This window comes from Lichenostomus cassidix, chromosome 13 (assembly GCF_008360975.1).
Source record: "Lichenostomus cassidix isolate B80296 chromosome 13, HeHo_3.0, whole genome shotgun sequence".
NCBI lineage: Eukaryota > Metazoa > Chordata > Aves > Passeriformes > Meliphagidae > Lichenostomus > Lichenostomus cassidix.
The window spans coordinates 10323161-10348214 of record NC_139494.1 but is presented as its reverse complement, the minus strand read 5'-3'; the positions used below and the strand labels follow the sequence as shown (position 1 = coordinate 10348214).

The following is a 25054-nucleotide window of genomic DNA, read 5'->3' as shown; positions in this document are numbered from 1 at the left end:
TTTTTTAACATAATTGTGGGTGGGGTAATAACCTTATCTCTAAATTTACCAGTAAGATTTGTCACTAATTATCTGTTTATTTATCTCATCTTGACACAACTCTGGATTTGGTGTCCTTTTCTCAATAAACATTTAGAAGAAAATTTACTCCTATATAATTATTTTTGTGTGAATAAACATACTATATTATTTTAAAACAGGGTCTTTTTTCCTATGATGCAGTAAAGGTTTTGGATCACAAGCTCCATAAAAATCTTTCTTGAATTTCACCAATCAGAAGTGCTCACAATATTTATAATTAAACAGTTTCTTATATACACTGTATATTTTTATTCCTTCAACAGAAGCAGAAATCTTTCATTTTCTGCATTCCTACGATATATTTGCTCTCCTCAGAGTAGCATTACTTCTGTAACTTAGAATAACTCTGCAAATCAATGAAAATACACAGGTTTTCCCTCTCATCTATTTCAAGCTGAGCTGCCAGCACCCAGAATAAATTTGTGTTAGCTCTCAATTCCATGACCTTCCACTTTGTACTTTTAAATTTCATTTCATTTCTATTACTTGAGTTCCCAAGGTCTTCCAATTCTGCCTGCTTGGTATTCCAACCCTTCTCAGTGCTGGTCATGTTTTCCAACTCTCTGTTATCAGGTTTCACTACCACACTTCTAATTTGGGACTAAAAAATCAGAATAAGGTAAGTGCCAACAAGGGGAAATGCAGTGAAGAAGTGTGAAGAGCCAGCCCAAAGTACAAAAACTCATCAGTGGCAAAGCTGGAACAATACAAATGCCTCAGTTCCTAATCCTGTATTTGTTTTGTCACCTGACACTGAACTTGTGATCAGGTATGAGGGGGAATCTGCAGGCTCAGAAAGGTGATGTACATTAAGAACTGGCAAAATTGTCTCTTCAGGGGTTTGTGTCAGGGTAGCCTGTGACCAATCTGAGAAGTCTAATATCTAATCTATTGATAACTATCCTCGGCAAGAATAGTTATATATATATGTGACTATTTACCCCCAGTAAGTCTGAGCAACATATACACACAGATGATGACATTTCATGCCTTGGTTCTTAGGCTTGCACAGTCTCAAAGCATCTCCAGGCATAAAATGCATGGGGGTTTAAACATGATAGCCTGAACTGAAACTCTGTAAGCAATAAAATTTAGAGAAACAGCTTAGTTAATGCTCAGAACGTGGTCTGGCAGCCTGCCATGCATAAACATGCACTGAAACCAGAGTTCATGCCAAGATTCTTAGCTTTCAACTTCATAGAAATTCCTTGTGTGGTTTATACTAGATCCTCTTAGTTCGTTTAACTTTTTTCTTCCTTTTTGCAGTTTAATCCGTGCCTAGTTGAACTTATTACCTTTTTATATATAAGCATTAATAATGTAATAGACATAACTCCAAGTAAAAGTAATAGAATTAGTCTGTTCATATAATTTTGATTAAAGAGAGATCTAACACTAAAATGACATTTACTCTGTGCCTTCTGTGCCAAGCCTCTATGAACACAATGAGATGCTGCAGTGTGACCTATTACAATAACATGTATGGCTATTCCCATAACAATAAATGCTTCCTAAGACTCATAAGAATTCATTTCACATTCAACTATCAAATCTATTCTGAAGCTCCTCTCAAGCCAAAGGATCCCTCTCAACAGGTTTGATCAAAAGATTGAGACCTTCATATTTGGGTTCATAATATCAGAAGGTCTAATTTGACTTTCATATCCCTGATGTCTGCTTTTCCAAGCCTCAAATCTGTCCAAGGGAAATAACTGGAAGTCCTCCCTAGAGAGTGCACCTTGCTTACTTTTTTCTTTTTCCAGTAATAATTACATTGATTGAGTTTTTATGTTTTATAAACTTACTAGTCAGTTACTTAAGTATGTACCAAGCCACATTCAATATATGGATTAGGTGAATAATAAATTCTGTATTACCACAGATTCTCAGCTCTGTCCTTTCTTATTTACATCTTCAAAACACAGTTGTAAGGCAGAGCAATACTACTATCCCCAGCTATAAAATGCAGCTTAAGACAGAGCTAAGATCCTGTCGTGTATCACACAAAGTCCATGGCAGACAAGGAAAAAGGGGTAAAAGACATACTGGAATAACAGGTTCAGATTGCACTGAAAACTTATTAATATAACAGATATTACACCATTATTGATGCTGGGTGGGTGTACAATACACAAGATTTTCAACTGCAGATGTTTCACAACAGATCAGTCACATTGGTGTGACTACTTATTTATGGCTCGGTTCGTTTTGTACATGGAGGATTGAACAATCAACAAATTGAGTTCAAATCACAAGAAAAGATTGTATTGTAAACTATTGTTTCAGACAGATCCCTTGAGGCCTTTGGAAAATGATGACACATTTCACACCATTAAAGTCAGTCAGATTTAGAAAGTTAGCATGATTCTGTTGCTGTAATGCATATTTCAAATGAGGTGTACTTCTGTGCTCCCTTTTCACACAAAAGTAGTGACTGCTGGGACAATAAGTACAACTACCATGCTGTCTTTACCCAAAAGAAATATGGATCATACAAAAAAAAAAAAAAAAAAAAAAAAAAATCAAACGACAGCTGTCTTCTCAAATCAGGCCATATTGGCTCATAGCTCAAAACGGCTGACCAACCAATTGACTTTGAAAATAACTGAAAAAGTTGAGCAAAGCTTAATTTAAAATTTTATATTCAATTATATATCATCTGGGTAAACAACCCATCCAGTACTGCAACATTATGACAGATTTATGTGCACATCTGTGTGTGAAGATGTTTGTGCTGATGCACATAAAGTGGCCACACCCAAACCCACCAAATCTCAGCTCCACACCTTCAGTGTTTCCCCCACTGTACAGAAGGGCACAGTTATGTAAATATTTGTTCAAATATGTTGATATAACACGACATAAATTTCAGAGAGCAGCCAAGGGTACTTGTGCTAACTACTGCCACCTTGCTTCTGCTGATTTACGAGGTACGAAGCAGGGCTTCTGCCCTGGAGTAACTGTAGTGTCAGATCCAAGAAACTTTTAACTGCAACACCACTTCTGTACTCCAGCCTCTTGTGCAAAGCCCACATTGAGAACCTCATGTAGTCATGATGTCTATAAAATTAGTTTATTAGTTTGGCAATGAAGGGAAGAGGGAAGATAATTTTCCTACAAATCAACACTTATCAACAAAATGCTGGTCTAGTCCCTATATAGCAGTTAATACTGTTATGATACATCTCATCAGGCAGCCTTTTAAGAAGTGTTTTAACAAATATTTTAACAATGTATCCCCAACAGCCCAGCCATGAAGCAAGGACCAGATTTCTTCTAACCACATCTCTGCATGCAAGAAGCGTGCTGTCGCTGCTATACCTGCTGTGTTGGCAGCAACACTACCTACGCATGTCTTCATCTGTGGACACAAAACCTCTCACAGGAGATTATGATCCAGTAAATCAATTTGTTGAAGACAAGTAATTAAGAGCTTAATTACATATGTAAGCTTTTTATATTTTCTTTTCGGAAAATGCATAGTAGGAGATGATTAGTAGTCTCTGTTAAATTGCTCCATAAAATGTTCCATGAATAATCATATGTAACATGCTAGTTTTGAAGTAATTAAATAAAACCATTAAGATGGCTGGATAGTAAGTTCTTTATATGTACTTTATACTATTTGCTTTTGCTTGTTAGACCAGTGGTTAAGGTTGATTTTTCTTTTCCATAAAATAATTCTCCCCATATTAAAAGAGTTTTGGTGCCTTATGGGGGTGTTTTAGCATTTTCAGAAAGTCTAAAAAAGCATTCTGAGATGTAAAATCTTAAAACATAAGAGGTATTTTTCCACAGGAAGAGGAATAGTTTCTCTGAAAATTGCGCTTGTGAGACTGCGGGAAGACAACAAGAAGAGAAGTTGCAAGGATTCCAGTTTTAAAGAGAAAAGGAAGAGGAAAGTGGAAAGAGGGAAGCAGAAAACATAAAAATTATATAAAGAGGGAAGCAGAAAACATAAAATAGACATAAATTTAAAAAAAACCTTTAAGCTGTGTGATTAATACAAGGCCTCCATTTGGAAGGAGGCTGTTGAAAGATGGCCCTTGCTATAAATCTGTCTCTAGTTAGAAGTGTTTTTAGATTAATGTGTCGGTCCTTCATTCAATTTACCATTTTCAAATGCTGCTCAATTCTCATGTCAAGCGGGATGTAGAAATTAACAAGTGAAATCCTTAACCTGTGCTCCCCAGAAGACGAAACCAAATATTAACAAAGATGCCCTGGAAGTCTTGTGAAAATCTAAGAATCCATATTTACTGTGGAATCCCCTTTTCAGTATGAGTACTCAACAGTCCCTGCAGGTGGATGTGATCGGGGACTGCACGTGAAGACACACTCCAAGGTAGCTGTTGACTGATACCATTGCTAAGGCCACACTTTGTTATGCTGAGATTCAGAGCAGCATTTCTCAGGCAGAGATGACCACAACTACAGAAAAACACAGGGAGAATAAGCTAAGCAGGAACACACCACATTTAACTGCAATACTTTGACTTCCCCTTTGCAAAGTCAGATAGTATTTTAAGATCACACAGACAAAGCAGAGCATCAAAGTTTGAGTCATTAATTTACTATAAAAGACCAAGATTCCTAAATAAACAAACAAATTCTTATGGGAGTGTACTCTCAGAACTACTAGCCTGCTCTAGTCTTCCCTTTCCTAAAGTCACACAGTGGCCACGGTGCACAAATCCCAGACAATAAAGAACACTTAACCTCACTGTGCTCATGATCAACATGAACAGTAATGCTTCCATCACAGTTTTGGGCAGACAGAAGCAGGATTTTCTGTGCATGCTCCAAAAAAGCTTTTTCAGTGTACAGACAACAGAAGTAAAGGAACTCATTAAATATTACTTTTACAAAAAATGTTGCATTTCTCCTTCTGCCATCGTTGACTTAATATGTTATTATATTCAAACCAGGGGAAGTCTAGAATTAATTTTGTGCTCAAGAAAGTAATTTGTTTTATACAGCTATCACATCACAACACATCTTGAAGCTATCCCTGTTTCCCAGACTGCAAAAAAATTAATGAGCCAAAGCATTGCTTCCTTCAACCCTCTACCAGCCTCAAATATCTCTACAAGCAGAATTGACAATAAAATCCTTCCCACAAAAACTGCAGGCAAAAAAAGCTTCACTGTTTACCACCTTGTGGCTTGAACTGGTAAGTATTCCTTGTTACACACACACCATTCCATCATTTTTCAGTTAACCACACTCTTTAGCAGCAAGCACAGAAACTTCACTCAAAGTTCCTCCCCAGAGGAAAAGTGAAGACCATAAGAACAACAAGACTGACACGGAGCCCAAGCTGCCCTAATCGGTGGGGTAATCAAGAATGCCAGAACTGTCTGTCCAGCTCTCAAACAGCTCTGAACATTCTTCACACAAGCAGCAACCGGTTGCCCAAGCTGCATCTCCCTTCCACCCACAGCTCCTCACAGCTAGCAGCATGCTGGAAGGACGCTACGGTCAATGAAACAAACAAGAAACACGCAGTAACGGGAGAAGTACTCACATCCCGGAATTTGTTCCAGTACTTGTCTTTATCGTACTGCGAAACGGTGCTCAGCCATTTGTCGTTGTCCAGGAAATTGCCATGATTGCTGTTACTCGTGATGATCTCAGGATGCCGGCTCTCCACTTGCAGGAAGCACCAGGCAGCGATCACCAGCACCCCCGACATCTGCAACGAGAGGAGAGCAGCGGCGAGGGGCAGCGGCGGCTCCTCGGGCACGGAAGTTTTCAGGGACCCAAGTCGGGGCCACTCGCCCCCCACGGCCCTCGCCAACTTGTGGCTGCGGAGCTGTACCCGCCGCGCCCGCCCAGCGCCGAGGGGCGGGGAACAGCATCGCCGATAACAACAATAATAATAACAACAATACAAATAAAACGGGCCACCGGCGCCGCGCGGGGAGACGACAGCACGGAGCTACCGACCCGCAGCCAAGCCCCCTCGCGGGGGCAGCCAGCGCTGGCTCCGCGAAGTTTGGCTGCCGGGGAGGAGAGGAAGCTCCTACCTCCGGGCAGTGCCGCCGGCCGGGGCTCCCAGCTCCGTGCGCCGCTCGTCCTTCTCCCGCTGCCGGTGGCGCGGTGATGCGCGCGGTGCCGCGGCGCTCTGTGGCTGAGCGGTGCGCGGTGCCGCTGAGCGGTGCGCGGTGCCGGGGAGCTCCGCGCTGTGCCGGGGAGCCGTGCGGCCGTGCAGTGGCGGTGCCGCTGTCTGTCCGAGCCCGCTGCCGGAGCCGCCGCTGCCCGTGGCGGTCCCGAGCCCGCCGCGGCCGTGTGTGAGGGAGCGCGCGGCGGGCGCGGCCGGGCTCGCGCCCCCTGGCGGTGCGGGCGGTGCTGCAGCGCGGGGCGGAGCGCGGGCAGGGCCGCAGCAGGGCCGGAGCGGAACGGAACGGGCAGGGCAGGGCAGAGCCGGAGAGGAACGGGCCTGGCAGGGCAGGGCAGGGCAGGGCAGGGCAGCGCAGCGGTGCCTCGGGAGCGTTTGCGGCGCTGAATGGAAACTGCAGACAGGGGTTAGATATCGCACAGGCGGCTGCCAAGAGGAGGGTGGCGGGTTCTTGTCGGTGGTGGCCAGAGACGGGACAAGGAGCGATGGGTGTAAATTAAACGCAAGTTTCGCCTGAACGGGAGGAAGAACTTCACGCTGAGAGTGGAGGAGCGCTGGAACGGGGAGGGCGTGGAGTGACCCTGTGTGGAGACATTCAGAACTCACCTGGACACCTTTCTGCATCACCTGCTCCAGGTGACCCTGCCTTGGCACGGGAGTTGGGCTGGGTGATCTCCAGAGGTCCCTTGAATCCGAACAATTCGGTGATTCGGTGAAGCCTGGGGAGCAGGTCTGTCAGGATACCTGGGGAGGAGAGCTCTGAGGATACCTGGGGAGCAGGTCCGTGAGGAATCTTGAGGAGGAAGGCTGTGAGAATGCCTGGGGAGGTGACTGTGGGGTTACCCAGGGATGAGCTCCTGGGAGAGATCGTCAGTGAAGTCTTCACTACCACTGCAGTCCAAAGAGACATAAAAGTGGCCTTAAAACCATAAAACCCCTGTCAAACACCAGTTTTTATAAGCCCTGGGTAGGGTATGACTGTCTTGAGTCAATGGTTTTGCAATTTACAGAAGCAGTGACATTTCCAAAGCCCAGAAGTCATCCCAGGTTTCTTTAGGGAAGGAGTTTCCACCCTGGGTCAGCACATCCCACGCTGTGTGAAGAGGTTTTGCTCCTGAAAAATGAGAATTTTGATACTGGAGAATGACATCAGACACTGCCCCGGTCATCAGAAGGCTGTAGAAAAAACCCGCTTCTGTTGTTAAAAATGGGGAGGAAACATAGGAGGGAGCTACATTGGTCTAGGAGCTGGGGTGAAAGGAGGAAACGTTCTACAGGGATAAGAATAAAGTTCTCCATTGTCAGTGGAGAAGGTGCGAGGGAGGGGCCGGCTGGTTTCCTACATCAGGGAACTCATCCTCTGATATTTCATATGATTTCCAAAAATGAGGACATGTACTTTTGATGGTCATTTTAAATACAGCTGTGACTACTGTTCCATATGACATTTTTCAAATATGGTTCATTAAACTGTCTTGTAGATAATGCCTTTTCTCTCCAAAAAAACTGTCAACAAGGTTAATTCCATATTTCCAGACAGTCACACTAGGCATTTCTTTAGTAATACAGAAAAGGGTCATGTTTATTCATTTTTTTACTGCTGCATCTAAGCCCTGAACTCAGGATACAGATCTATTCCTAGATCTGGTTTTAAATACAGTTCCCAAACGTGATGTTGCCTCAACAAAATCCTCTGGGACTGTAAAAAACAGTGAAGTTTTATTAATTTTACAAGCAGAAAACAAATATACGCATGAAAGTCCCCCACATTGCATCTTCCCCTTGGTGCACATAGAATCAAATGAAAACTGCATGCCTGCAGGAGGGCAAAATATAACCCAATAAAAGCAACAAACAGAAGAAATCCAAACTGAAGCCCTGCAGATTTGGATGTAAATCCTTACCTAAAAGCCTTGCCTGCCCTCCCTGCTATAATGGACTGGACCATTTTGCTGAAGGTGGCCCAAGGTACATATTACTCTCAAATCTCTCTCTGCTGTGCACAGACCATCCTATAAACTGTTCGTTTCAGTGGGAGATAAGGTTTATGTAACTTCCACCTGGCAGGCTCAAGACAAGCTTTCTCCTTTCTTACTTAGATTAACAGGGTACTGTTCAGTTTATTCTGTATGAGCCTTTTCTGTAAGGCTTTTAACAACAGAATTTGTCTCTTCTTCACAGACATTAAAGATCTTGCACTGTTTTAAATCTGATGGTTAAGAGATCTTCCCCGTGACCTTACAGAAATCTGTGGTCATTCAGTTTTACACAGTTCCATTTGACTCGGGTTTCACCCCAGATACCACTGCATTTCAGCACCACCAGGCACAAACCCCATTATCTGCTAAACATTTGAGGACCTCTATGCACCATGACAGTTTTGCACAGATGCATTAATTACTACTTTCGTGATCCCACTGGAGGTCAGACCAACTCAATTCTCCCTTGACCAATTCTTCAACCTGTGAATTCTTAGGTTTGGCTAATAAAAAGCAGCAGAACATTGCTTCGCTCAAAATTTGCAGGAGTTCTACACAAGATATATTTATAGGAGCAGTTAGTTCACCCCTGTAAAACACACTTGTTAGCACAGTTAACCAGGCCCAGTCCTTTGATGAACTCAGTACTGTTGGCTCCACTGAGTATGAAATAGGCTGCTCTGCTTGCCAGTCAAAGACCTGAACAATAAACTGCAGAAACGTTGTATATAAAGTCAGTAATTACATTCTTACGTGTAGAATTTGTGTCAGAAATGTGTCTTCATTTATTTAATTACTTCATAATCCCATATTCAACACATGGCTAATCTTTCTTGATCCAGTAAAACACAGCCTTCCTGTTTAATCCTGATAGCAATCTCTATCACTCAGCAGCTGCAGCATTTCACCTCCGCACTGTTTATCATCCATGACTAGAATTGAAACACCCTTGTCGGCTGGTTTTTATCTTGGGACAGTGCTATAATTGCCTCTAATTCTGATCCAAAAATACAATATTGCAGATCTCTCCGTTGTGGATGACTCAAGTATTTGGTATTTTGGATGTAAAAAGCTTCTTTGTTCTAAGTCAGAAGAATTACTGAAGAGGTAATTTTTTTTTCCTTGCAACTGTAAAAAGTGCCACAGTATTGATTTTGCATATTATTTGATAACTCAACTGTTTAAATATTTTGATCAGAAGTTGTATTAACAACCATGCCCTGCCAGCTTAGCTTCTCCATGCTGTAGGCTGTCCAGGTTTGTTCTGGAAGCAGAGCCCCCTGGTGCAGAAAGCATTTCACACACACAAAAATAAAAGGGCAGATCTTGAACAAACTCCTCAGGCAGGAGAATGTCTTCGTTGTCTTAATAGGGCACTTTGGAACTCACAGTTAACAGGCAGAACCTTCAGCACCAGCCTTGCAGGCAACAGAAGCACAAACCAAGGATAACTGGAAAACCAAGCCAGGCACTTGTGCTTTGGCTGAAGCTCCACTCACCTGAGTGAGCAGGTGAGTACCTGAGCCAGCAGTTGTGTACCCAGTAGGGCACAGATTTCACTTCCCCCATCTATACTTGGCAGCAAGATTCACTTTTTCACCACCTTGATTGCTTCCACAGTTCTTGAGGCAGAGGCTGCAGCCTTTGTAGTGGCACCTTGAAAATCTTCTGTTGACTTTTATTAGTGGTTCTCCCCTTCCCTTGTGAGCCACAATTCCACCAACTTCATTTTTTTAAAAAACATTCCCTAAGGAAAGAAAATCTTTACAGTAACAAATGTTTAAAGTGTACTTCTTTACTGTGTACCAGAGTCCTTCACTACTGGATTAGGAAAATTCCACTCTTATAATTTAAACAGATTTAAAAATATATTACTACAGAGGTGCATGCAGTGGGACAGACCTTTATTTAACAACCCTTTGTATCTTCCATATAGTGCCATATCCTTTTAATAGACAGGACTTTTATTTCCTCCTGTGAGTCTCAGAACTGCAGATTCAGCTTTGTTAGCTCTGCTGGGCAATTGTGCAGAAAAATCCCCGAGTTTAACCTGTGCAATAAGTGATCGGTGGCTTATACAAAGTTCCTGAGACATTTGTTCATTTTACAACTGGCCATAATTCTTCTTTAAAAGTACTACAAATACAGGTTCTGATTTGACCTCTTTATTTGCGTCTGCTCCTGGCCTCTGCTCCCTATGATAGCCATATTTTATTGCAACGTTGCCTGGAATTTTGCAAGAATTTGCTAAATGCTTGCCACCAGAGGTGCTGCGAGTATGTCACATGGCAGGAAAATTATGGATGTCTAGCAGGCAAAGTGTCCCCAGTTACTTTGGAGACACTGCAGTTGGTGCAATCCCCTGTGTTCTCGTCCTTCTGAAACACTTAACCCCAATGTCATGATTTCACTGAAAGTGAAAACATGCAACAGCCTGGAAAGAGCATCATGTTCTGCAATCTATTTGCAAGTGTGTATTAGTCGTAATAACTCAGATTAAATGAAATGAAATAGTGGCAAGCCCTGGACAAAGTGAAAGCTGAACACAGGTTATGGTAGAGAGTATAAGAAACAAAATAATTTGAGTAAAAGAACAGTTAAAAAAACTGATAAATAAAATTCTTTATCACATACAAAAGTGGAAGGTGGTTTTCTAGGTAAGTCTTTCCTACCTTGCAAAGCTATCTTGCCCATGTGTGTCTAGAAGTGAAAAGAGAAAACGTTTAAAATTGAAAAGACTTGTGCTCACATAAAATGTATAATCAAATACAAGGTTACTCTTAAACTGAAAGATGAGATTGAGGCAAGTATTCACAATGTTTAACTTGTGTCTTCTGAGGCTAATCCTCAATTTCCTGTGTCATAAGGAAAAAGAAACAAGTGTGAATGATGCCTTAGAGCTGAAGTATGTCGCAGTCACTGTGGATTGTTTTGTGGAAGATGCTATTGACTCCAGAAAGAGCTAACAAAACCAGAGGCACACTAGGTGTAAGGTAGGCTTTGTGTCCTCAGGACCTGCAGACTAACATAAAAAATAACAGACAGGAATCAGTCTATTTGGGTCACGTCAGAACATTCATCAGTTTAAAGACTAAGTATTTAATGGGAAGATAATCCCTGCATATTTGACAAATGGTTTCAATTTTTTATCTTTCTAGTGGGTATGGTGATCATGACAAAAGTAATTTTATAGTATTTCACAAAGTATCTTGTAAAATGGCAACCGTATTTTATAGTGGCTTTTATTACTGCTGGAACTTTTACTAGGAATTGCATCACAAAAATCGGTTAACATAAATATTGCAGTGAAGAGCTTTCACCATATAATGCCAGAGCTAACTCTGCCAATGCAGCCTTCATTTTCAGATGGAAAAGGTCATTAGAATTAAATTAGTCCTCAGACTTTTTGCGTAGCTGGGTTGAAACACTGGTATGAAGTTTTGTAGTTCTCTTCAACCTGGAAAATATCATCCCAAGATCTGCCACTGTCAAGCTGTCTTACAGGGTTGCCTTAAGCCCTTCCTATAATATATGAACAGAAACGGAGATTTGGAGATTAACATGTGGAATATAAAATGGGTTTGTTCAATATTTACCACAGTAAGATCTGTTTTGAACATCTGCCAGGCACCACAGCAGAAAACAATAATAAATAACACCACTTACATTAACAGTCAGATTTCAGAAATTAAATTTGCATGAAAGACAGAGCATTGTTAATGGCTGAACTACATACATTAAATTTGCTTTCATGTAAATGTTAAAGAAGACTCAAGTATGCTTATACTTTCTTTTCTGCTTCTTAAACTTTCTCATATTTCCCCATTTTTGCTACTGTTTTTCTTTTATCTTTAACACAGCCTTATACAGCCTTCCCATTTTGAGCTCTTTATAGTTCTTTACAATAATTCCTTCCATTCCTCCCTTTCTCCTTTTGTTTCCTCCACTCTTTCCCCTTTTCCCTTGTTCATAGAAACACATACTAAAATCCTTACAAAAGCAGCAGCTTTCCTGCAGCTCACGGAGCAGTGCTGCCTGATGGACAAGGAGTCCCAGAACATCTTGCAGCTCCGAGGCCAGGCTTGGCACCAGCCCAGCTGCATATGGTTATCATCAGATTTGAATCTGCTGAGTAATGTGGAAACAACTGGAACTGGGGATTTATTGTACCAAACAATCTTCTGGCTCTCGCTAAACCCTCTTTTCATTAAAGGAAATAAAATAGAAGTATTGATGTCTATAGATGAGGACAATAAAGATGAGCCACAGCTGAGCCATAATGGTTTGCACACTCATAAACCCTCCTCAGTTTTTGTGGCTTCGATGCTTTCCTACGGGGGATAATGTTAAGATGTGCTGGAATGAAATACTCTCAGATAATGCAGGGAAACAATTTTCTTTCTGCCTGTCGCTACATTTTAGGTGTGAAGCTCAAGCTCTCCAGGGAAGCTGACAATTCTCTTTGCCAATAACTCGGATCCTTACGGAAAACCAAATGCCATTTTACACAACCACTGAATCCCTTGAAACCTCTTGCTTGAGATGAGTCTGGGAAGGGAGGGAAGAGAGGCTTTGGGTGTGGCAGTAGCTGGAAGAGGTGAAGAGGTGCAGGTAGGATCGACCTCAGTGTCTGCTGGGAGCCAGGGGAGCTGTGAGAAATTTGAAGATTGTGGACCTGATGTCCCAGGTTTGGCACGAGGGTTCTGAATATCTGATTCTCAGAGGCAGCTTCAGGCCTAGGGGTAAGGAAAAGGAAAAGGAAAATGAAAAGGAAAAGGAAAAGGAAAAAAGAATAAGGGAAAAGAGGAAAAGGGAAAGGGAAAGGGAAAGGGAAAGGGAAAGGGAAAGGGAAAGGGAAAAAAAGAATAAGGGAAAAGAGGAAAAGGGAAAGGGAAAGGGAAAAGGAAAGGAAAAGGAAAAGGAAAAGGAAAAGGAAAAGGAAAAGGAAAAGGAAAAGGAAAAGGAAAAGGAAAAGGAAAAGGAAAAGGAGACTGGTCAGCTCTCTTACTCTGGAGCCCCTTATGTATGCAGAAACCTAACAACAATTTTCAAATAGAAAAGTAGTTTTTTTACCTCAATCAAAGATTAAACACTTTTTTCACGTACTTTGCCAGCTCAAACTGAATATAGAAAATTTATGACCATTGCCAGAGGATCTGAAAAATAACCTTTTGAGATTGTTTTTCCTCATCTACAAGTGCAGGACTCTTGGTTGCATGCACACACTCCAGAACACTGGGCAGAAGTGCAACAGAACAAAGTGCACTGCTTGATTATATACACATTTTTCTAAATCCAGTTCATAAAAGCAGCCTGTATAACCTCAGATGAAGTAAAAACTGCAAATTCCAAATGTACAGCTGAGATCCCCCTGAAGAAAAAAATTAATACTATTAGCACAAGTCAGCTCTGCATGTTCCTGGCCCATATACTTTTAAAAATGAGATTATTAAATTGTTAAAGAGGCAAAGATAGTGACTCCCCAAGGCTTAATTGAAAAATGTATGAAGATATACACAAAGGTGACTTTAGACATTAAAAAGTCTAAGAAAAGGTCTGAAGTCTGGCCTCAAATGAAGCATGTGCTATTAAATATTGTCACCTAGGCCAGCAAGGGAGACCACACTGAGTGAAAGAGCACATTAGGAGACAATCACCAGCACACTGATGCCACATAAAAAGAATTGCCTGTCCTCTGCTGTCCTCTCCAACAGGAGGATTTAACAACAATGTCTAGAAACAAGTATATAACAGTTATATTATTCTGTCCCCCTCAGCAGCTTTATTGCAAGAAACTACAATTAAATAGGTAATCCTTTGTCTCAGCTTATTTTTCTAGATATCTAAATAATGACAAGCTCAATAAGATGCTTGGTATATGGGGGCTTAAGTCACTAATTTGAAATGTGGCTTCAGATTCCTGCCCAATATTTCTCATCATTCATACTGCAAAGGGTTGCTGAGAGAAAGTGTTAAAAGAACAAAGAGCTTGCCCAGACACACTGGACTTGTTTCTAGACTTCATATTAAAATTAAAATTAAAAACAAAAAAAAATTAAATTAGTTTAATCACTTGCTGATGTTTTATTCAACGGAAGACGGAAAACCTGTTGGATATTCAAAATCTAAAGCTGCACTCATTAGAGACACAGAGCTAAAAATTCATGAAAAGAAGGTGGAAAACCAGCACTAAAGTTTGGGCCTCAGATGCATCCCACAGCTCTCACTTTTGGCTTCCCTGCCTCTGAAACCCAGAAAGGACAGAAAGGAACCCTCACCTGACCCTTGCCAGCTTATTGTGACAACTTCCCTCTTCCTTCTTGGGGGTAAATGCAAACTCTTGTACCCTCTGCCAAATACAATGACTGTACAAATCCTGGTTTGTGCCTAACAAATATGCAGGGATAGAGAAACATGTGAGGTGCAACTCAGCAAGAGCAAAATGTTATTTAAGATCATATGGGAAAGCACTGGGTAATTAATTGTTCTTAACTGCATAGAAAAAATACAACTCCCTCCCTCTTTAAGTCACAGCATAAAGTTTTACACTGATGAAGGCAAATAAGAAAAAAAAATCTAACCTTAAGATAAGAACATGGAGTGTTTTGGTTAATTTTACCAAAAATGTCTCTTGGGAAAATGATACATAACTTTTATTCTTTACTCATTTAAACAATTCATACACTCCCTAAATGCAAAGTACAGACTCTTGAGAGAGCTTTTGATTGAAGTTCCTCCCATCAGTCCCAGGTGTTACAGCATGAACATTGGACACTTTGGCAAAGACTCATAGAGCCTAAGCAAAAATAATAAGAGATGTCAGTAAATTAACCCCTTCTCTGGATCCTGTTAGGAGTTATATTTCAGATTTAGTGCCTACTGAATGAAGAGCGAGATAATTAATATGAATCAAATCATATTCTCTAGAGCTCAACTTTTAGAGTTTGAAGAGAGCTAATAATTCCATGGAAGTGGAATCATACATATTTATCCCAACCCTTACACCTTCAGTAATCACTTCTTGCACTCTCTCTTGCACTGGTGCAGGAGAGGCTTGGGAAGGATAGAGACAGGGAGGACTAAGGCTTAATAAATGCAGGATGGATATAAATAAGCACTGTCTAGCACTAATAGGCTGTGCAGGGAACTCCCAAAGGAGACATTGCTTGAGACTCTTAAGAAGAGGATGATTAAGGTATTGGTGAATATACTCTGGGGAACTATCCTGCAGTGGCAGAGAAATGGGCTAGTAGACAAAACAGGTAGTTTCTAGCAACTTCAAGGCATGGAATTCTATCCCCAGCAGCCACTCAGAAAACTCCAGAGAGGCAAGGTTATTTCCTATGTACATAAAATTCATGTATGGGAATCAGAAACTCCTCTATTCAGCATATAAATGCACATGGTTGTGTCATCTCAATACAGAATATAAATAAACAGTGACAGAGATGCTTAAGATGTACACACAATAACTGACAAGGTATTGCCCTGGATGTGTCTGCATGCAAAATGGGATATAGCTGCTCTGTATTACACTCTGCTCCATTTTTAAGTTTTTCCATATTCCTCAAGGGTTGAGTAATTTTTTGCAATTTATTTACTCTTAGCATTAAAGAGTACCAACAGTGAATTTGTATCCAATCCTTAATCCAAATGGACTTTCCCAGCAATTAAAATCTGCATTTAAAATGCAGTTTTAATATTGTGACATTTAAAAAGCAACCAAAGGTTTTCTCTGATTTTAAGTAGAAAGAGGAAATAATGTATTATTCAAGCTCCAGAGCTTGCTTAATGCAAGATCAATTTTGTTAAGTGTTGCTTAGCAATGGATTATGAGTGCAGATCCTGAATATTAATGCAGGATGGGTATGGCAACAATTTCTGTGAAAGTACACTTTGAAAGGAAAGGATTTTCCTGGTGAACCACAAACAAATAAATAAATACCTCCAGAGCTCCATACACAAGAAGAGGTCACATCTTCTTCACCTCCTGCATCATTTATTGGCCACCAAGCCAAATAGCAGAAACTTTTAGACGATCTTTGTTGTTTTCCAGACACCCAAAATGCTGAGTGTCTGCTCCCAAACCCTGAGGCAGAGACAAACTTTAAAACAGCACAGGATTAAGTCAAAGGAACAGGATCAAGTCTAGGTCATAGTTTTCTGGAGGGTCTGACATTTTCTTGTGATATTTTACACCTGCAATCCAATGTACCGAGTTATTTATATTAATTTTATATATGTGTGAGACTTCTCATAGACAGTGGTGAGGTAGTTCTCTCTGATAATCAGAGCAAAGATCTTTGTCATTTAGCTACTTCTGTTGTTGCTAGCAAAGAAAGTGCCCCTCACCTTACGTAGAAAAATCCTATTTTATCCTGTATTTTATTTTGAAATAATCTGTAGAAGAGAGGACATGTAGGACAGGCTGTGCTGGGAGAATGATGAGCTGCTGGAGAGAAACAGGGGAACAGGAGCCACAAAGCCATGGAAGATTTGCACCTGAGATGGAAATTCCAAGGTAGGCTTTCTTTGATTGAGATTCCTCACACAAACTGCCTGCCTCACCTGTGGCTAGCACAGGTCTTTCCCATGGGAATTTTCTCCTGTGTTTTATAAACAAAGATAAAGTTTGGATGTTATTAAAAACAGTGTCTTGAGATTTGGACAGTTCAGGCCTGGCCAATCAGGCCTAGGGGGAGGTTTCTGACTGACCAATCTGAGTGACTTCTGAAAAATCTATATAAGTTGGAATCAAAATAATAAAGGTCTGTTTTTTCATGCCATGTTGAGAACCCAGGTCTTTTTCTCTGCTAGCGGCTCAACAGCGACAGCTCACCCATCTGCAAACAGTCTGCTCTGCCAAGACTTTCTAACAATGTGCTTTGTTCTTAATGCAAACCCCTCTATGACTGAGGTTGCAGTAGAGTTGGTCATGAGGATTTCAGCCTCAAAGCACAGCTTTGGCAAACTCCAGAGACGGCAGAATGTCATTCTGGCCTTTTACATGGGACACATTCTCCATTGGTTTTTATAGCATTCATTACTGAATTTATTTTTTTTAAATGAAATGGAAAAAACATACAGATTTTTGTCTTATGCTATCATTAAATACTCCTGCATGCATATTCTACACTGACCTTACTAACTAACATTTTTCTGTTATTTCACCGCCTTCACCATACAGGATGAAGCACACTAAGACCGTTGTTCTAGTAGATATCAAATTTCCTAGCATCTGTCTGCATTACACTTTTTGGATTTTGATGTTAATTTACTAAGTCTGTCTTTGGTAGAGATGAAAATTTGTAACAAAGTCCTTATCTGACTCTCATTGATTATTGTCTAATTTGTGTGAACAGGTCCTGCCTTACAAAAGAATAGCTTTTTGGATATATTTGCTCCTAATCCTCTAATTTCCATGCAACTTGGGAAATCCTGCTTGTGTGTTTTTCTCCCCTCAGACTCAGCTTTATTTACAACATCTAATTTTCTTTAAATGTAGCTTTAAATGAAGTGCAGATTTGGTTTTAGGCATTTCTTCAGGGAGCTGAGGAGAACAATACATGAGTATGCAGATGTGTGACTGTTGATCCTCAGACCGCTTTCAACTAGTAATTAGATTGTAAACTTTTCAGGACAAGGGCAGCCTCACAGTCAGCATCCAGTAGCTGACTGCTATCTCCAGCCTTAATATTAAAAATAATTACCAGTGTTTATATTATAACATCAACCAGGGGTTTCAGAATTCATACATAAAATATGAGACAGTCCTTGCCAGAGCCCTAATAGCAGAAGTTATTTCAGCAAAGAGCTTAAACACAGATATGACCTTGTGGGTAAACTTAGAGGCGACTTCAGGGATTTTCTCTTGCTTCTTTCTTTTTCTTTCCCTATTTGGTTTTTTTTCCTTGCTCTCCCACTGTGGCAGGGTATTTAAGAGAAGCAGAGCAGTAAAAGAAACTCAGGAGACACAACTATCTTCCATCTTTGTAGCAACTTTGTTCCTTAGCAGGAGGGAGAATTACTTGCCTTTTTACTTTGAAAACCTTATGCTAAGGTTGAATATCAAAGAAGCATGATACAGTATCTCAACCCAACCATTAGTGCCTCCCTTCTTCCAAATTCTGCTGCACAGCTAAAATTTTAGGTAATTCATGCTCAGAAATTCAATAAAGACCTTCAGAGACAGCTTCAGAGAAACTTTACTGCTTGAGATTGGGTAGCCTGACTGCTCAGATAAGCAGCAGAAAACCTGATGGCCTGTTTTTTCATGCCCATTTCTTGATTGGCAAACCCTAGATAGCATTTGTGAGCTTACTTATGGGGCTTTTTTTGGTTTCCTAGTTTTGTTCTCAGAAAGCTACATTAATTCCCTGTTACTTTGGTCATTTGTTTTGCATCAGAGCTCTTAGTTAGGTTACATTTTCTTGTGTCTCATACCATGGGAAGAAAGTGGGACTCTGTGTCAGTCTGTAATGTGAGGGTAACAATTTTTCTGAGGAACTCCAGTGAGTCTGTTCAGGCTCCTCCACTGACTGAGTTTGGTGTGTTCAGCTGTGCCCAAGGCTTGCAAAGGTAGGCAATGAAAAATTCCTTTATGGAAGGTTCTGGCTCAGGAAGCATGATCCATAGAACCACAGTTTTCTGCAACAGAAGCCCAGGTTTCACGATTTTGAGTTCTCACTACCATGTGTAAGGAACAGGAGTTTTCACCTCAATGTGTCCTGTGACTTTCTTTCCCCCAGTATTACTGCATTCATCCCCAGCACACATCTGTATGTTCCTCCAGCTCAGCAGGCACCTCCCACATCCAGCCAGCTGTGCGTCCCTCCCCACACACACTGATTTGCTGAATGGTAAACCTGCTCTGTAAAATCAACATCTGCCTAAACACAGCTCCTGCCTTCAAAATTCAGCTCTGCTGCACACTTTAACATTCACCATCTCCTGTCTTCAGCCCCAGCAGTAATTGCTGCGATGCAGCTACGTATGATAAATTTAATAAACCTGGGTCAAAGCAAGTGCTGAATATCATTATGGACAGGACTGTGCATTTACAAAAATTGCCAGTCAGGTCTAATTCCAGGATTCATATTTAGAGGGTGCAATCTTACTCATGAAAGCAGTCTCCCTGAAGTCATTGTTTATACTCTTTTTAGTCAATATTGCTCTGTAAATATGAATATGAAAAGCAGTTTTAAACTGATGTGATCTCCTAAATAAAATTTTCCTTAAAATGTATCTGAGTAGCTGAGTTAGGGTGGAAAAAAAATATCAATCTCTGAAACTAGGAAATGCTGCTATGACCTTTAATTATACATTTCAAATTAAGACTTTGTCACATTGAATTTGCACATAATCAGACTGGATTGCAGAATTTAACTCATTATTCAGTCTATAGTCTATAAAAATTAGGCTCAGAATTTGATCCTAGTATATAGGGTACACACATTTCATGGCAGACATTGACCAGAGAGAAGAGAGCAGAGCTTTCACTTCATCACAGAGAGGTGCCAATAGTACTCCTTCATCTCACTCTCTCTTTTCATCGCTTTTCAGTCACCAGTGTATCCCAGAGAGTTCAAACTGCTTTAAGAACTGGCTTAAGGAGCTGACAGTTAAACTCTACTTTTGTGGGAGGCAAACAAAGTTCTCTTTTCTTTTATTCATTCTGTCTATGAGCTATGTTTGAAGAAAAGAGTTTTATTTTCATTTATTTGGTTTGGTTTGGTTTGTTTTTAATTAGGACTGTAAGTTGTTTGTAATTGCCATCTCTAACTGTAAAAACAATGGCCTATTTTAGCTGATGGCTTTTGATATCACTTATGTTGCTGTATGAAATGTCCTTCTTCTAGCATAAAAGCATAAAACTTTACTGGATTTTTTTGGTTTTTTTCTCCCTTCTTGTCTTTTCAGATAGGGAACTACATCAATTTTTTGGTAGTTAGTTGTTTTTAACTCTTCTGTACGTTTATGCTTTTGAGTGTCAGTTCCTATGTGTAAACATCAGATTTAGCAACCAAATCAGGTGTATTTTGCACAGAAACTAAGGAAGCTTTTAACTCTTTTCTGGAGAACACATTTCCTGTCTCAGGCTGGCTAATGAGACGGAGTGTCTAATTAACACATAAATCTCATAAAATATATTGACATGCTTCTCTTCTGTCAGAGCAGGGATTTAGAGCCAGCCTTTTATTCAATCATGTCCAAACCCACCGTGGTTCTTTACCATTAAGGAAGAAATATTAAGCCATTCTTCATCAAGTCGTGCCTTCATCAAGGCTTGAAGGGAAGGGAGTTAGATCCCAGAGACACTGGTTAGCAGAAAGGCTTTTACTTTAGCTGAAAGACTTGGATCCACCACTGTGTGAATACAGATTTGGCAGCTTACAACTGTATCTCCAACCAGGGAAGGTTAATTCAGGAAGAAACTCTCCTGTATCATAAAAACCTTTTTTCTGTTAAAGGATAAAATTTAGGGCACTCTCATTAGTCCTGTGCAATGTTTCTGTTGGGGGAAATGGTACAAGAAACACAGCTGGATGCTTCCAGGGAGAAAAACAATGTGCCTCCTTTCTTGAAATGCACAAGGCATCTATTGCACTATAATTCCAGGCTGGATCATCTGCCAGTATAAGGAGACACCACACATAATTAAAATCAATAGTGATACATTGATTTACACCTGCTGGAGATCCAGTTCTCTACTCAAAGTATCCAAACCCCAGATGGAACTTGGAGGTAATTCAGATAAGAAACACCAACTTCACTAGGAGCCAACATAACTGATTTCTGAGCAAAGGTATGCAGATCATTCCTAAAGAATGGATCAAAACATATCAAGGTGCTGGATTATAGGAAGGCTTTATTGCTCATAAGAATGTGTTTTGTTAAAAAGAAAGTGCATCCAAAGGGAAGAAAAGGATGAAACTTAGTGATGAACAAAATTCAGAAGGGTAAAACTAAAAGGAATGAGAGCAAATATCTTCAGTGGCTTTGGTAATTGAATATGGAAGAGTTTTGTTAAGGATAATGATAAAGATATGCAGCTATGATGCCATGAAACTAGAGGCAGATAAGTCTCTAAAAATATTCCACATACACTCAACTTTAATGGGATTCTTTTCACCTTTCTTTTATCATCTGAAAGTTTTATGTGATACAGTATTTTATTTGTATTGTATTATTCTATCCAGTAAGAGTAGATGATAATCTGTTGAAAGAACATTGTTCTGGTGTTTTTTGGATTCATTTGCAGGCCAACCCTGTGGGTGAGCTCCAGAGAGGACACACAGACAAGGATCACCTAATACCATTAATCTCCCTTCATGGAGCTGCTTCATCATCACTGTTAGACAAAGAAACATACTTAGAAGGTGGGCAGGGCACATGGTCTTGAACAAAAGGGAAGAGTGTAAACCCACTGCAGGATCCTTCCAGCAGCCATACAAAATGCTGAACTGTATTTGTTAGAAAGCTTGAGCAAAGAAACAATAGTCTGGTTTTTGCTGCATGGTGCAAGTGCTGAGGAAAGGGAAGGAAAACTACAAACATTTGTCTGTGTGCCTCCCACAGCTCCCTACCTTTCAGAGCCAGAAAACAGAGAGAAGTGTGAAATCTCACCTGAAGTCTGTGGTTCCCTGCTGTTACTTGTCCTCAGGATCAAATCTGCATTAGATTGATAAAGAATATGATATAAAGTCCCAGGAGCACTGTAATTAACAATTGAAACCACCACATCTGAACTGCAGTGGCAACTGAATTTTCATGGTTTCATGGTTGCAAGCATGGAGTAAAACATAAAAGCCCAATTATAAAAGGAGATGGACAAAAGCCAGAAAGCAAAAATTTTAAAACCATAAATCGAGATTGTGCTAGAAGTGGTGAGATAAAAGCAAGAGGAGCACCTGGCTCTATCAAATGCAGTAGTTACTTGAAACAGAATGCCTGAGAGTGCTTTATTAAAATTGGGCTTTTATTATAAAAGCAGGGGCTTATTTAATAATTATTCCTCCTAAAGACTTAAAGTGTCCTCTGTCCATGCAGTCTGCATTCCAAGGTTATCAGAAGAACTGTTGCTGTGGGCTGAACTCAATTTAGCACACGCTTTTTTGTGTGGTGAGTGGATGTGAAAAGGATTCAGCAACACAAATCTGTCTGTGTTCTGAATGAGAAATGAACTTTTGTTAAAGATCTTGCAAACCTCAACTACAGCTGCACAATACTGATACCGCCAGGCAAGAGAGGATGACCTATTTGCGTCTGTCTGAACTTTGTATTCATCTTTTGATCACAAGCAATGAAACCTGAGGCAATACACCAAGCAGGAAAATGTAAGGAAGTGAGAATTGTGTATTTAATTGTCTTCATATGCTGTTTAACTTCAGATTTTAATCTAAGATTTTCCTCTTTTGAAATCTTTTAACATCCAAAAATACTGTATGCTTAGGAGATTTTTAATCATTGCTGTGAAGAAGGAAAGTTGGAACACTGCAGGCAGAAGGTTAGAAAGGCCATGCATTGTAATGTAAATTTCATTGTTAGGATCCACAGAAATAAATTTCATTTTTCTAAAGAGGAAAAAAAATACCCTGAACCCATCATTATCTGGATACATGGCACAACAGAATGGAATAAGACATTTTGCAAAAAGACCTATCATCTCCCCTCCCCAAGTATTTGTGCCTTACAGTGTTTTTACACAATTCTTTGTCAGGAGATAAACCTGTTCTATTGGCTTATGTGCAGATTATTCAAGAACTAGAAGACTAAAGAGAACGTTCATTGAAATGCTACAATATGGTCACCACAATCCAGCACTATCCAATGATATTCTTGCTCCAGCTCAAGCCTCTACCCCACAAACAACTTCTGAGACACATCATCACTGGCATCATTTCAACCAAGACATTTCTACAGGAGAGACAGAGCAGGGTGTTTTCTCTGGGCCCAATGCACAAGATGCCTTGTAACAAACAGTCTGGGTTTAAAATATGCTCCTCTCTTTATGCAGTCTGTCATTAGCAAAGCAAAGAGCAGGTTTGGTATTATCCAAAAAACCCTGATTAAAAAAAAAAGGTAAAACTAAAAATTAAGTTGCTTAAATATTTTTGCCACTCAGGTTTATTCTGTATACTTCCATGCATTTTCAGAAGTGTTCAGTTCTCTGCTCCCATACAGCAACTCTCAGAACACAGATCATGTCTTTCATTTGCCAGAAGGTGTAAAGGGAAAGACGGACACAGTTCACCTAACTAGGCAGCAAAAGACAGTCTGAAGCTTTCAGCTCATCTCACAACTCGGGTTATTATTTACTTAGATCAGAAAGCTCTGGAGATTATTAACACTACAGTCTCTTGTTCACCTCAGGCACACCTTCTCATCAACTCTTGTTATGGTCAAATGAGTGGCTTGAGACAGTTCCCCCAAAATTCATTGCTTTTAAATCAGCATCTGTATAATCAGAGCTCCTGCATGAGCACCCACAGGAGGATTGCTGCAGCAGCCAGGCTGTTATGGAGCTGATATATTGCTTCCTGATTTGTGTCACAATACCAGAAATCTCCCAGTGGGCAGGAATGACCATGGGGGAGATCATGAGTACTGTGGAGATGTTTAGTTTGCTGGTCCAGCCCCAGTGCCACTCCTGAGCCTGGGACTGGCTCTTGCTTTGGGGCTACCAGGTAATTTTCTCCAGCCTTTACCTTGACCAAATACTCCTGTCCAATTACACAAAACTGTTGAATGAGCCCTGAAGAGCTCAACATAACACAATGCCTGGAGTCAACAAGGATCAACATCTCAGTGTGTGGGCTAAGACCTGTATGTGCTGCATGAACGATGGCAAGAGCCTCTGTTCCTCTCGAGGCTGAGCAGAGCAGAGATCCTTTCCCGTGTGGGCTCTCCAGCTCACTCTTGTAATAGCTTTTTTGTGCCAAGTCCTATAAAACACAGCCCTGACTCACTGCAGTGTGTGAGGCAAATCGTGTACATAAGTCACCCACAGGCTCATAAGTATTTTTGTTAGCTATGTAGAGAATACCATGTTATTACAAGGTAGTCACATCCATGATCATTAAAACAGTTCTCTGTAATGGCCATATTAGGTTGTGATAATCTGTTACACTTCTGAGCACACACCCGTCTCAGAGTTAACATGCCTGAAGATATTTTCTGTAAGGCAGGTACACCTCAATGTTTAGATCAATAAAAAGACTCTTAAATTTGGTACTTGTGTCTTTTTATGCATGAAATTGTACTGAGTTTCTCTTTAATATATGTATAACCAAGAGAGCTAACACAGTCACTGGAATTTTAAGTACTGCATTCACTAAAGTGAACTTATGGAAGTCAAAACTATGTAGCACCAGGGAAAAAAAATTCAAATTCTGAGTATCTCAAATCAAAAGATCCCTGTATTAGGATTCTGCTGGAAAAATTCAGTTGTGAGAACAGAATGAAGCTCCTTCCTGAGAAAACAAGTGGCGCAAAAGAGTAGGAATATTTAGTGAGATAATTCTGTTACCCAGGAGCAGCCTGTTACTGGAATCACAGTGTTTCACTGCACATGTTCAGGAACAGCCTAGATGCCGACACACAAATGTCCACATTAAGTAGAAATGCAAGGGCATGAGATAATGATGTGAAGGTGGGGAAGTCGAATCCTTAAGAAGCAGGCAAGAGACTGGAATCAATTATAAGAAAAGCACAGTGAGAGGAGTAGGGAAGTCTGGTTTGGACCCTCCCACCTAGAGGGAGAGCAGATAAGAGAGGATATAAATTTTCCAAATATCATGCAGGGAAATCATTCCTTCAAAGCATCATTTGCTTTTCACATAACACAGTGCACACATGAGCAAGACGGTTTAAA

At 40.4% G+C, this 25054-nt stretch overlaps 1 protein-coding gene and 1 long non-coding RNA gene across 2 annotated transcripts in view; one reads left to right on the top strand and one right to left on the bottom strand.

Annotated features, from left to right (window-relative positions):
- The window catches only part of SPOCK1 (SPARC (osteonectin), cwcv and kazal like domains proteoglycan 1), a 268898-nt gene extending 262509 nt beyond the window's left edge, over positions 1-6389 (bottom strand). The window contains exons 1-2 of the mRNA XM_085073585.1: positions 6111-6389; positions 5609-5776 (exon numbers count right to left, since the gene is read on the bottom strand). Coding sequence (XP_084929711.1) covers positions 5609-5776 — 168 coding nt within the window. The 5' untranslated portion in view covers positions 6111-6389. The remainder of the gene's footprint in view (positions 1-5608; positions 5777-6110) is intronic.
- A 116-nt stretch (positions 6390-6505) lies between these two features.
- LOC146431215 (uncharacterized) lies at positions 6506-24370 on the top strand. Its single transcript, XR_014854906.1, has 4 exons — positions 6506-6608; positions 9204-9288; positions 16588-16702; positions 21443-24370. It is a non-coding gene; the product is annotated as an uncharacterized LOC146431215 (long non-coding RNA).
- Positions 24371-25054: the final 684 nt, after the last annotated feature.